Source organism: Odontesthes bonariensis, chromosome 9 (assembly GCF_027942865.1).
Source record: "Odontesthes bonariensis isolate fOdoBon6 chromosome 9, fOdoBon6.hap1, whole genome shotgun sequence".
Lineage (NCBI taxonomy): Eukaryota > Metazoa > Chordata > Actinopteri > Atheriniformes > Atherinopsidae > Odontesthes > Odontesthes bonariensis.
Genome location: NC_134514.1, coordinates 10,858,319 through 10,871,126, shown reverse-complemented (window position 1 = coordinate 10,871,126; position 12,808 = coordinate 10,858,319). Strand labels below are relative to the sequence as shown.

The 12,808-nt window shown below is 39.4% G+C and overlaps 1 protein-coding gene across 6 annotated transcripts in view; it reads left to right on the top strand.

Annotated features, from left to right (window-relative positions):
* Positions 1-12,808, top strand: part of frya (furry homolog a (Drosophila)) — a 47,909-nt gene that overhangs the window by 32,947 nt on the left and 2,154 nt on the right. For 4 of the 6 annotated variants that reach the window (XM_075473103.1, XM_075473099.1, XM_075473101.1 and 1 more), the window contains exons 40-57: positions 103-301; positions 729-850; positions 949-1,136; positions 2,861-2,955; positions 3,305-3,885; positions 4,046-4,143; positions 4,224-4,394; positions 4,479-4,619; positions 5,070-5,249; positions 6,006-6,170; positions 6,512-6,586; positions 6,691-6,861; positions 8,271-8,471; positions 8,930-9,070; positions 9,888-10,337; positions 11,565-11,714; positions 11,802-11,900; positions 11,999-12,082. In XM_075473103.1, the coding sequence (XP_075329218.1) occupies positions 103-301; positions 729-850; positions 949-1,136; positions 2,861-2,955; positions 3,305-3,885; positions 4,046-4,143; positions 4,224-4,394; positions 4,479-4,619; positions 5,070-5,249; positions 6,006-6,170; positions 6,512-6,586; positions 6,691-6,861; positions 8,271-8,471; positions 8,930-9,070; positions 9,888-10,337; positions 11,565-11,714; positions 11,802-11,900; positions 11,999-12,082 (3,311 nt within the window). The remainder of the gene's footprint in view (positions 1-102; positions 302-728; positions 851-948; positions 1,137-2,860; positions 2,956-3,304; positions 3,886-4,045; positions 4,144-4,223; positions 4,395-4,478; positions 4,620-5,069; positions 5,250-6,005; positions 6,171-6,511; positions 6,587-6,690; positions 6,862-8,270; positions 8,472-8,929; positions 9,071-9,887; positions 10,338-11,564; positions 11,715-11,801; positions 11,901-11,998; positions 12,083-12,808) is intronic. The other 2 variants (XM_075473100.1, XM_075473104.1) reach the window with 1 other exon arrangement.

Here is a 12,808-nt window from a genome sequence, read left to right as displayed (position 1 = left end):
CATCAACAGCTGCAAGTTGCAGGAAAATTAAACAAACGTCGGAAAAACAAACCACCACAAGCAGTTTGTAATCACACACTCATGTTCATCTGTGTTGGTCAGGAGGTTTTGACTTCTTACGGGAGTGTCAGGCGTCTCCTGTGCCAGACTCTGGTCTGAGTTCTTCCTCTACATCGTCCAGTTTGAGTCTGGGGGGCAGCAGCAACAACCTGCCTGAGATCACACAGGAGATGGAAGAGCTGGTGGGCTCCACTAAAATCAATGAGAAGACTAACAAACTCATTGAGTTTTTAACCACAAGGTACAGATGTAAATGTTTATTTCTCCTTGGTATTTCAAAGAAATATGTTTACTATAGCAAAAACATTTTATATATAACAATCCAAATCGACCTTCTGATACAGTGATGTGCTGCCTCGTATTTCTTGATGCAGGTTTCCACCTAGTGGTGCTGCATGTGTAGCACATTTTATCCATGATGGAGTTCAATAGATTCGATGTTTGAATTAAGATACAAGTTGCATTAACACATTTAATGGGATGCACTGTCCCTTTACAAAAAAAATGTTGTATCACAGCTTTTGTAACAGACAATACTTAACAGTATAAATTGAAGAACAGAAACACCTGAATTTGAACATGGTCCTTGACATTGAAGCTAATTGGCCCACCTTTAGAATCACAATACACTGTTACTTGTTAGTTACTAAGAGATGGTTGTTTTATAGGCCTTATGGACCACTGTGGTGCCATGAAGACATTTCACCAAAGAACCAAATTTCAAAAAGCACGGGGCAGCTGACCAACTTTCTGAGACACGTGGTGTCTGTGTTTAAAGAGTCCAAGTCAGGTAATCTGTCAGTTTGTACTCATCAGTCATTGCTATTAACTCTACAACAGAGCTCTGTTTTTAACAATGACTACCTCTCATTTCTCCAACCTGGTTAGCTTCCTACCTGGAGCAGCAGCTCAGTGAAGTGGCGCTGCAGACAGCCTTGTGTAGCTCATCCCGTCACTACGCTGGCCGCTCCTTTCAGGTGTTTCGAGCTCTCCGTCAGCCCATCTCTGCCCACGCCGTGTCCGACCTGCTCGCACGGCTGGTGGAAGTCATCGGTGAACATGGAGATGAAGTGCAGGTCAGTTCTGTAGGAGTGTATCTCTATCGTCCGTGGTAATGACAGCAAATTAGTATGTTTCATAGTTTAGGGATGATGCATTCAGTAATGTCTGCTTTGCATCTTTAGCACTGTTCAAAGCCAAAAGTCAGCATTGCACGACAGTGTTGTCAGTGTTGTTGGTGAGAGGAATTCTTTAAATTGAAAAATGCCTCAGTGAATGTAGGTATAATTTTTTTATTAGATTTTCTAACAAATGAAAATTATGATAGCAACAAAGGAAAATAATAATAATTTAAAAAAAAAACAGATAGACAGACTGACTAGTTCTCATGCAGATCCAAGTAAGAAAGTGGTTCCTTCTGTCCTGAAATAACTTGGAGGAGCCTTGCAGTGAGAATTTTTTATTATAAGGAATCTCCTCTATTTAGCAGATGTATGGTCTCCTGGCTTGCAGGGCTGCAAAGGCTAAAGTCTGCCTCTTTGTTGCAAAAAGGTTAGTGTCAGGATGGATGCCAAGAATGGCTCATAAATCATTGGCAGGGATGACTTTGCTTTTGAATCAGAACAACTCTTCCAACTCTACCAATTCTTTTTTATTTTTTAGCTTATTTGTTACAATATTGATGGTGGTTTGGGCATTTGGTTAGGATGTCTCCTGGTCAGTTCTCTTTGGAGGTTTTTCTGGGCACGTCCCACTGGGAGGAGGCCCCAGGGCAGACTCGTTGGAGGGATTATATGTCCCTTTTGGCCTGGGAATGCCTGGGGATCCCCCAGGAGGAGGGAGGTTTGCTGGAGAGTGGGATGTCTGGGTTTCTCCTGGACTGTTGCCTCCGCGACCCGACCTCGAATAAGCAGACAAAAATGGATGGATGGATGGATGGATGGATGTTACAATGCTCAGCATAAATTAATTTGGGTCTCTTAGTTGTTTGTCTCTCTTTCAAACAAATAAATGGAATATTAAAATCATTCTAGATGTTTTTTTATGAAAAACTCACTCAAACAAGAAGCATATGACACACAACCAACACATCTATAGCATAGATTCTCAATGTGTGGCCAGCGGGCCCATGACAGCATTTTATAAAATTTAATGAAACCTGTGAATGTGATACAAAGCTGAGGCCATATTTACCAATAGTTATTTATATATATATTATATATTTACCAATGTTTGTAAAAGTCTGGCCTGCTGATGCACATATACGTAATATGCCTTTGCTAATCTCTTCAAACTGGTCCTGTTCATCAGGGTGGTTATGTTTTAAGTATTGGATCAGGTTTGCTGATTGTCTGAGGAGCTTTCATTTCAGCAACATATTTTGCACAAAACCATTTTCATCAGAAGGTGATTTGGAGGTCCTCTGTAATGGCCTTTTACTCGAGACTTTTATTAATTTCTTGTCGCCTGCTGATCAGTAAGTGCATTTCTGCATTTCAGTGAAGAGGATTTCTAGTGTGTAAAGTGAGTTGTGATCCAACGAGGCAACAAGGACTGCTGTGTAATTGCTGACAGGTGAAATGTGGAATCGGAATAACTGAAAAAGTGTAGCTTCAGGCTACGAAAAGCTCCTTCTAACATCACTAGATCTTCTAGTTTTTTCACGGGAAGTATAGGGTCTGATCATTCCAAAAGAGTTGTGGCTGCATTTTGCACATTTTAACCACCAAATAAACAGATTAAACATAATTAATTTATTGATTTGAGCATACAAGACAACCTTTGTGCTTTTATCTCACAGGGCTATGTGATGGAAGTATTGCTCACACTGGAATCTGTGGTGGATAACTTGGCTGAATGTCTCAAAAACAATGATCTCATGGCTATCTTGACAAGGTTTGTATCTAAACCAGAGGTATCTGTTCTTTTAAAGTACCTGCACAATACATTCACATAAAATCAAAATGGAATTTCTTTAAGGAAGCAGAAACATTTGGAAACTTACAATAATCTTCGTCTCATTTCTTGAGAATTTTTTCAGCATCTTATCTTAAGAGATTGTGCTCCGACGGCAAATAGATTGTTGTGCACATTTTGATTAAGGAACAATTGATCGGAAGGCAAAAGAGAAGAAAACTGCTAAGCTGATAAGACTTTTGATCATACAGTCACACGTATCATGTGTGACTGTATGATTGGGTGGTAAAGCTCAAACTGACTTTGATTTTTGTTTGTTAAATTACAGAGCATCATCTCCAGATTTGATCACTAGTTTCAAACAGCTGTCCAACAGAAAGAGCACAGGACAGCTCAATCTTAGAAGAGAAGAGAGAAGCAGGCATCAGAGGAGCAGTTCAGTTCCCAAAAAGTTTGGAGAGGCTGACAGGTTTTCGGATCCCCCTCGTAGTGCCACGCTGGATCGTATACAAGCCTGTGAACAGCAGGTTTTGTTAGCCAAGATCCGCATCTCATCTTCATCTAAAGATAATGTCACCGACGCAACGAGCATCAACCACCCCAGCAACCTGCTGGCCACCATTTTCTGGGTGGCAGTGTCACTAATGGAGTCTGACTTTGAATTTGAGTATCAGATGTCTTTAAGACTGTTGAATAAGCTGCTGGCCAACATGTCACTGGACAAACAGGAAAACAGAGAGAAGCTGGAGAAACTGCAGAGCCAACTGAAGTGGAGCAGCTTCACTGGACTCCAGCAGCTGCTGTTAAAGGGTTTCACCTCAATGTCCACCACTGATCTCACACTCCAGCTCCTCTGCCAACTCACACCTGTGTCACGTGTGCCTGTAGTGGACACATCTCAAGCCATAGGTACAGTAGATGGATTCAGTTCATGTTGATGACATTTCATTAAGCGTTTTTTTTAACAGTAAAACTGTCATTTTTGCAAATGTACATGCATGGCAACTTAATTTCCACTAAAATAATTCAAGGAAAATATTGAGGAAATATTGTCTGTTTCATCTATCAGGTTTTCCCTTGAATGTTCTCTGCCTACTTCCACATCTTGTGCAGAACTTTGATGCACCATCGCAGTTTTGTCAAGAGGTTGCTGAGAGGATAGCCCAGGTTTGGCTACGTTGAATATTTCACCTCTCATTTTCATTCGTTGTTCTGTATATTATCGATTAATACAGTTTTCTTTCTAGGTATGCCTGGAGGAGAAGAATGCCAAGCTCTCCAACCTTGCTCATGTTATGACTCTGTATAAAACACACTCTTACACACGAGATTGCTTCTCTTGGGTCAACGTGGTGTGTCGATATCTCCATGAAGCATTCTCGGACATTACCCTGAGCCTCGTCACTTATATGGCAGAGGTTTGTGCAACTGGTACATTTTTTGTCAGTCGTAGTGCATATAAGAGGCCATATAAACTGACTTTTGTTTGATTGTTCTAACAGCTGCTAGAGAAGGGTCTCCCCAGTATGCAGCAGACACTTTTACAAATCATCTACAGCCTCCTGAGTCACATGGACCTGAGTGGAATTCAAGCCAAACCCTTCAACATGGAGGTGCTCAAGACAATTGAGAAGTTTGTTCAAGTGAGTTCAAACCTTAACAACATAATACAGAGTTAACAGATATTTTTAGAAAGTGTCTGTGATAGCTAACTGAGTTATACATTAAAAGGACTGAAAACAATTAGCAAACTTACACAAGGTGGCATTAGTAGAAATCTTTAGCTAAATGGCCCTAAATAAGAGTTTCTGTTCCCTCTGTAAGTGCTCATGAAAAAAGGAAGGGAAAAAAAGACACTTGTGTCAGTACAGTAAATTCGTAGACACACCCAGACTATAAACAGTCTGCCTCAGGCCAGGCCTCTGCTTATTCTCATAATGTATCCCTTTTCCTCTAGCCCCTCTTGTACCAAAAATAGAACCACAAAATAAACTCGTAAAAAAACATGTGTGGTTGTTTTTTTCTTGTTTTTTTACTTGTGTTTGTTTTAGTCTGCAGGTACATTTATACGTATATGTTTATGTTCACTGCAGACTGTCTATTGGAGGGAAGCTCTGAATATCCTGAAGCTGGTGGTTTCTCGATCAGCCAGCTTGGTGCAGCCTTCTCTCGCACAGAGTGACCTCTCCTATGAGGACATCAGCCGTATCTGGGACCGTTCCTCTAAGGCACTGCCTGGGAAAACGCTGGATTTTCACTTTGACATATCTGAAGTAAGAGACTCTTTTTCTTACTTTCTTTCTTTTTACACGTCCCTTTAGCTTATGTCTTCGATGTTTGGCCCTGTTTCTCCTGTATTTTCCAGGGTGTGGTGCTTGTTAAAGCTGTTTGGAAAGGAAACTTCTCTTCCACTTCCTTTTTGGTTAAATTTCTTTTTGGACCAAACCCTTTGAGATTAGCTTTAAAGCTCGAAAAGTAAACACCATTAGCCAAGAAGAACAGAGCTGGGGAAGTGATGTGAAAGATACTGTACAAGCAGCGCGACATGTGTGTGTGGGAACTGAACAGGGAGCTATTTGTGTACTTCATGAATTGCAGGAAATGATGTCAGCTTTTTGCTGCTGTTCTTTGTATGTGAGTCAGTGAGCTCTAGTGGATTGTCAGCAGTGTGTGTTGGCTGTCCTCACTTAAAAAACATTCTGGACTCACCGTTGATATTTCTTGGAGTACTTAGATATTTTTAGACTGAGGAATGTTAAAGAGTTTATGCATTTATTTTTCCTAAGATACTTTACACATTTTCAGTGCCAAATTGAATAAAAGATTAAAACGCAGCTGCTGATCAAAAAATCTATGCTGACTTATCTTGGAGGAGGGATCACTTTACAGTCATCCAGGGACTCCAGATAAAGCAGGAGCTGCCGTGGAGCTTGGATCATGGTCTGATTAAAGGGAGAAGGACCTTCATCTCTTCATACTTTTCCAGAGTCGTGACAGTCTTTGTCATGTCTGCACATGTTTAATTTTAGACACCGGTTATTGGTCGGCGTTACGATGATCTTCAGCGCTCCCCAGGTCACGATGTAAAGAGTATTACCACAGCAGTGACCCGCAGCACCTCCTCTACGTCCTCTGGATCCACCTCCAACAACGTCCTGGTGCCAGTCAGCTGGAAGAGGCCTCAGTCTTCACAGGTTGGACGTTCACCCTTTCCCTAGTAGGATAACATTCATTATAAGATGTATTTGTTTTTGATAATATTTATATCGATCAGGAAAAACCCATCACAAATTGTGTTTGGTGCTTTTTATATTATACTGGAATAACACTAAAATATCTTTGTATCCAGAGAAGTTAAAAGGTATGATGATTTACTGATGTAAATATGAGCAAAATGTACTGGAATGATGTCAGTCCGACCAGTTTTGGAGGAGCTCAAAGATCCATAGTTGTCATTATTCAGATTCAGACACATGTTTATAACTATGTTGTGCTTTGAATTAACTTGAAGTGTTTCAAATATTTCTGTCTGCAGAAGAGAACACGGGAAAAACTGGTGAATGTATTGTCTCTGTGTGGGCAAGAAGTGGGCCTCACAAAAAATCCTTCGGTAAGATAAATGTAGCTTTTGCATTAATTTCAACACTCTGAACAACTTCTGCAATCAAAATGAATCTTTCAACTTAACCTTTCACCTTTTTCTTCTATGTGCAGGTGATCTTCTCTAGTTGTGGAGACTTGGACCTCATGGAGCATCAGCCCAGCCTTGTGTCGTCTGATGAGGGGACCCGGGAGCTAGACAACATGGACGACACCACCTCAGAGCAACAGTTCAGAGTCTTTAGAGACTTTGACTTCTTGGATGTTGAGCTTGAAGATGGAGAGGTATGTTTTCTTACACGTGTGATCTCATCGACAAACAAACAGCAGTGAGAAAGAAGCTGCAGCGTACTTTCTGCTGAACAGCATTTTTTTGCACTGTGTTGGGCCTACTTGCTCAATGTAATGGGATTTCTGTCTCTTTTTTTCTGCCTATGCTATCTAGGAGCTACAAGTAAGTTTAGACATGTTGCATTTTCATTTGCTGTGCTCTCCAAATATATGTTTGTGTGTGCAGAGAATTTTATAAAGAGTGCCAGATGCGTGTGCATGCATTTACAAATCTGATCCTGACATGTTCAACGTAGCTGAGTGACAAATGAGATATTCACTCCAAGTTTTGGAAACAATGTATGTTAAGCTTATTTTTAACTTCCATCACAGTATTATAGTCACAACATCTTTTTGCACTCACTCGTGAAAAACATTTAATATGAAGCATCTTTTTCCAGGATAAATATATTTTTGCTGATACATAGTTGTAACTTTAATTGATTGCTAATATTATATTTCAAAAGAATTGTAATAGAAAAAAGTAAATAGTTAGAATAGAATAGGTTAAAGATAATTGTAATTTATAGATGCTAATATCATATAATACATATGTAAAATTGAAGAAAATGCAAAAACAAATTACTTTCAACAAATATGTCAGCAGTCAGAGGTGGGTAATTGTGCTTGTGAGTGCAGATGCGATCTGTTCTCTACTAAAAATCCGAAATAGAATTAAAACACATTGGTGACAAAGTCTTTGAGGAAACTTCCTGAGTGCTTTAAGTAGACATTTCTTTGGTTGGTGAATGAGTCCAAGTGCAGTGTAGATCTTTTTCAAATTTGATTAAACTACATTAGGTTAAAGGGCCAAAGAGGGATTAGTTGTAACCACATAGAAACTTTTTTTAAATGTCAAAACGATTTGACTTTGAAAGAACTCAGCAAGCCAAAGTCAAAGACTTAGCGTTTTTATCATTTGTTGGTTTTACTCAGCAGAGAAAGTCTCTCTTATTTATAGGGAGCTTTCAAGGAAGGTGGGGGCTGGCTGACATTTTCAGAGTCACGTCAACTTGAAAAGTTAATCTGCATCCTAAACAGGAGACAAGAAATTTCAGGTCCTGAGGACTATTGCCTCTAAATCTTTAGAAGTCTGGTGAGGGGGCTGTCACTTTCATTCGCAGTTCAGGTATTTTTGTTGTTGCTCATAATATCTTCAAGCCACATTATTAGTTCCCTCTCGCAGCTATGAGGGCAATAACTCCCAGAGAATACCCCCCTCTACCTTGAACTTGCCCTGCATGTTTGTGTTGATACGTAGTTCTTTGTGTGTGTATGTGTCCGGGTGTGCACGAGTTTGTGTTAGAAATGGCACTGTGCTTACATCTTGGTGCTCTGTAACTCTAAACCCTTCACTGTTGCAGGGGGAGACTATGGACAATTTTAACTGGGGTGTCCGTCGCCACTCTGTGGATAGTCTGGACCAAAGTGACCTGCAGCCACTTGAGGAGAGTCAGCTGTCCAGCAGCATGCCCAGCCTCAGCAAGATCACCCATGAAGACTCAGATGAGTCATCTGAGGAAGATTCCCTCACTGCCAGCCAGATACTCTCCCATTCCCAGCTTGTAAGTTTATCTAATTTTGTATTAGTTCTTTAAGGTCATGAAATGCAACCCCAGCTGTTGAAGCTTAGTAAATTTTTTTACCTTGAGTGGCTTTTCTAGATTTCTAAAGCTATGTGAAAACAGTGAAATTCTATTGATCTATTGGTGTTTTTTTTTAGACAATAAAAAATAGTATTTTATGGCTTTCAAACTTTGTGTCATCTGTACTCATGTTGTATTATAGCTGTTAAGTCATGACAAAAAGTGGTCCTCAAACAATATTAGCTAAAGTTTGTGGGGAATGTGTTGGCAGATGGATGGACCATATGTCCACAACAGCTGTCATTCCACTCCTGTCTTGTCTCTGACATGTCAGCCATTCTACCTTTGTCGGCGCTGCAGGAGTGTTGAGCATTTAGCAGTTTAATCCAGTGTTCATTTTCTTAAGAAACAAAACATTTGTCTTTTCTATTTTTCAGATTGTCAACCTCTCTCCAACAGCAGATAGTAGTATGGACTCCTCCTCTGCCTTTTTTGATACAACTTCAGCAGATTCAACTCCTCTGAGCACCAAAAATCCCAGTTTCGAGGTCCAGCTGCCAGAGGACTCGAAGCAGCGGGTGAATAAGGGCTTCAGAGTGTCTGAGATTCTGGGAAATACTAATTCCTATCGCAATTCCATTCTGGAATTCTTTACTAATTTTGCCAAATAAGAGCTATTCTGTTGCATATTCTCTTATACGTAGTGTCTTGGATGTTAAATGTGCTTCTAGTTTAGTGTATGTTGAATAATTTTTTCTTACTTCTCTGACTTTTCTACATTTCTTCTCTTCAAATTAGAGCATGAACTGATATTTTCTCGATGTATGAGTAATTGCATGCAAAAGAAGAATGACCTAAAACGTGCAAGTAGAAAATCTATAATACTTTGGGCTATGGGCTTGTTTGTGCTTTACTTTAATAGTGGCAGAGATTGTTTGGGGACTTGAAGGGGGTCTGAATCAGCCCTTGGGGAAAAAAATAGTTTCTTTCTTCCTGTATTTGTTTAAGGCAATGTGTATACCTATTGCTTCTGTGTGGGAGCCTCTAAGCAACAACTAAAACTTTTGGCATGTGAGGGTCAAGAAAGGTTTACACATTGCCTGTCCCAAACCAAGAGTCTCCACAGCCACGATGCTGGATGAGTTAAAGTGTTTCGGGAATAATTGGCACAATTTACGCACACTAAATTTACCAAATAAAAGAAAACACCACAAGGATTGCCCATAGGGTCCCAGAGAAAGGTTAGTGTATCTGTTTTATCAACAAAATCATCTGTTTAATAACGAAGAATAACAAAGGGAATAATACATATATTTCATGCATGTTGGCTCTGTATTTTGTTTATGACTCTTGTTCATTTTACCATTTGCTGAGGATGCCTTTTTTTTATTTCAGCGTGAGGATTCACAAGAAGAGGACGACACAAATGTCAACGAGGATGACATCTCCCTTTCCATCATCGAGCTGCCTCCCGAGTATCACTGTGATGACAGTTTGACAATGGACACGGTTTACAGCGGCTACAAAGGAGGGCTCGACCTCGACAGCTGCTTGCCACGGTACCCATTCACAACTTTCATCCACTCAAAATACAATCACATAAAAGTTTGTGTTAACGAGTATTCGTGTCCATTCAGGCTTGCTGAGGAAGAGAAGGATGACATGCTTGAGTTACGCTCTTCCCCGCCACCATCACCCTTCTTCTCTGCCATCATCGCGGCTTTCCAACCAACAGTATGCGATGATGCTGAGGAGGCCTGGCGAACCCACATCAACCAGCTTGTGTCTGACTCAGATGGATCCTGTGCGGTCTACACTTTTCAAGTGTTTTCTTCACTTTTTCAGGTATTATAGCACGATTATTTCTGCATTTACAATGTGTCTGTTTGCAAGCAGTTTGCAAAAGATAGGCTAAACTATTTCAGAAGTTTTGTCAGGTTTCACTTACAGTTACACTCAATTGCGTTGGTATGACATAGACTGAAAGATGATCCCCACCTCTGTCAGACGGTTTTAATCGTTTTAATTAAAGAATTTTAAATGAATGTTGAATAAAAATTTACTTATGAATTATTAAGTGATTTGTTCCATTTTAAGTCAACATGATGAAAGAAGTCATAATATGGTGAAAATACAGCCATGTTACATCATTTTACCTTTCTTACATTCATTGTTGATGCACATTTATCATCTTTTGTGGAACTCACAATATTGCTTGTGAATGAATGATAACAATGATTAGATTCATGTGAAATGCAAAATAGAGTTGTGAACTGATAATGATGAAGAAAATAATGAACTATAACTCTGTCTTCATTATATTACAATTATTCTCCTCAAATCGCCTTTTAATAACCAAACTATGTGATAATTCAATACTACATTTCTCACTTCAAATCTGTTTTTAACTTTGGAAATGTTCAATTCATGCACATTTTCAGCACTTCCACTGCCAACAATTTATTTTTGTTTCTTTCAAGCGTCTTTGTTTTCAAGTTGTCACTCAGATGGAGACTGGTGGTAGAGACACGTCTCACATCTTTCTATGAAGGTCCCGCCTATAAGATTCAGCTCAGCAGCAAAAGTTTTGGATCTGTGAGCTAAACATTTGGAGTCTCAAATGAAACATTTTGAAATACATTTTGATTTCAAACATGTTTTCTTTACAGTGAATTATTTTTTGACTGTAGTGCCTTGAGATTTGTTATCAAATCTTATCAAATCGTAAATGTAGCCTTTTTAATTGCAAAATAAAGACACTTAAGTAACTCTAAAGCCATGCAGCCAGCCTACTAACAGTGTGCCTGTGGTGAAACTAAATAATGAAGCTGAAAGGTTAACAGGATTACTTATCTGGCTGCTCAACCTTTACAGAAGATGTCTGTTAATTACAACTAGAGGACAATTCATCGATGCTGGCAGTTTGAATCTACTGAGATTAGTTAACCAGATGTTGTTCACTCCATTGACCAAAGCTGACAGATTTCATTTACTTTCAGTTGTAATAATGAGCAACATAAATACCTTACATGATATAGGGGATTTTGACCCAGCATGTTTCTTGGTTTGCAGAGTATCCAGACCAAATTTTGTTTCTTGACCTGCGATGCTGTGAGTTACCTCGGTGATGGCTTGAGAGGATTAGGATCAAAGTTTCTGATGTCCTCTCAGATGCTGACATCATGCTCAGACTGCCCAACTCTATTTATTGATGCTGATACTGTAAGTCACTGGAAACTTTGCTTCTGTTTCTAACATGCCATTTTGGTGATAATTTAAAAAGAATCTACAATCGAAATGTTTCTGCAGATAATGTCTTATGGACTCCTGGAAAAAATAAAGTTCAGCGTGTTAGAACTTCAAGAGTACCTTGACACCTACAACAACAGAAAGGAAGCAGCTGTCACTGTAAGGAGATAAGATATTGTTTTTACCCAATAGGATGTCACCTGCATGTTATTGCTTTGTCATACAAGATGTAGTCATGCCGTCTCTGTTATTCACAGTGGTTGAACAGCTGCAAGGCCACATTTCCCAGGAGTCCTGGAGGCACAGTTATAACATGTCAACCAACGGAGCAAGAGGAGAAGGTAAAACATTTTGTTTTTTGGGAATTTAGGCAGTAACTCACATGCCGCCGAATCAGTTGAATGTTAAAAACAGATTTAGTCTGTTCTTTGGATTAGCTGATGCATTTTGGCATTGTCAAAGCAAATTATTGTTAAATCCATATGTGCTAGAAAAACCACTGAAATACTAAGGATCCCACTTCCTCTGATCTTTCATACCATACTTTCTGCGTTACGATTTCTGTGTGATACGTTAGCTCTGTGAGTGTTACCTCTTATTTTCTCTGTTTCTGTCAATATTATGTTGGCGCATGTCAGATTGATTTTCTCATATTCAGTAGTGCATTGTGATTACTTTCAGTTCTGTTCAGCATGGAAACAAGTTTGTTGCAATAAATCCAGCTGTAAACAATTACACTCACTTCATAACTGAGGAAACTTAACAGCAAAATATTCTGCTGTTAAAGAATATTTAACTAGCCAAGGCATTTCTAATAAAGTGAGTGCATTGGCGCAAATTCATTTTTAATTTGCTTGGCTTGTTTCTTTTGACTTTTGGAATAATTCATAGTATCTGACAGCTCCCTTTTCAGTTCTAATGTAAACATACATCGAACTTCACTTCCTTCCTCCTCTCTGCATGTCCATTAAATAACCTGCTCCTACATTTTTCCCCCACCTCTGAGTGTAAATCATGAGCAATTGCATGTTCTTCATTGATTCTCTGTTTCCTTTACTTCTTTTCTG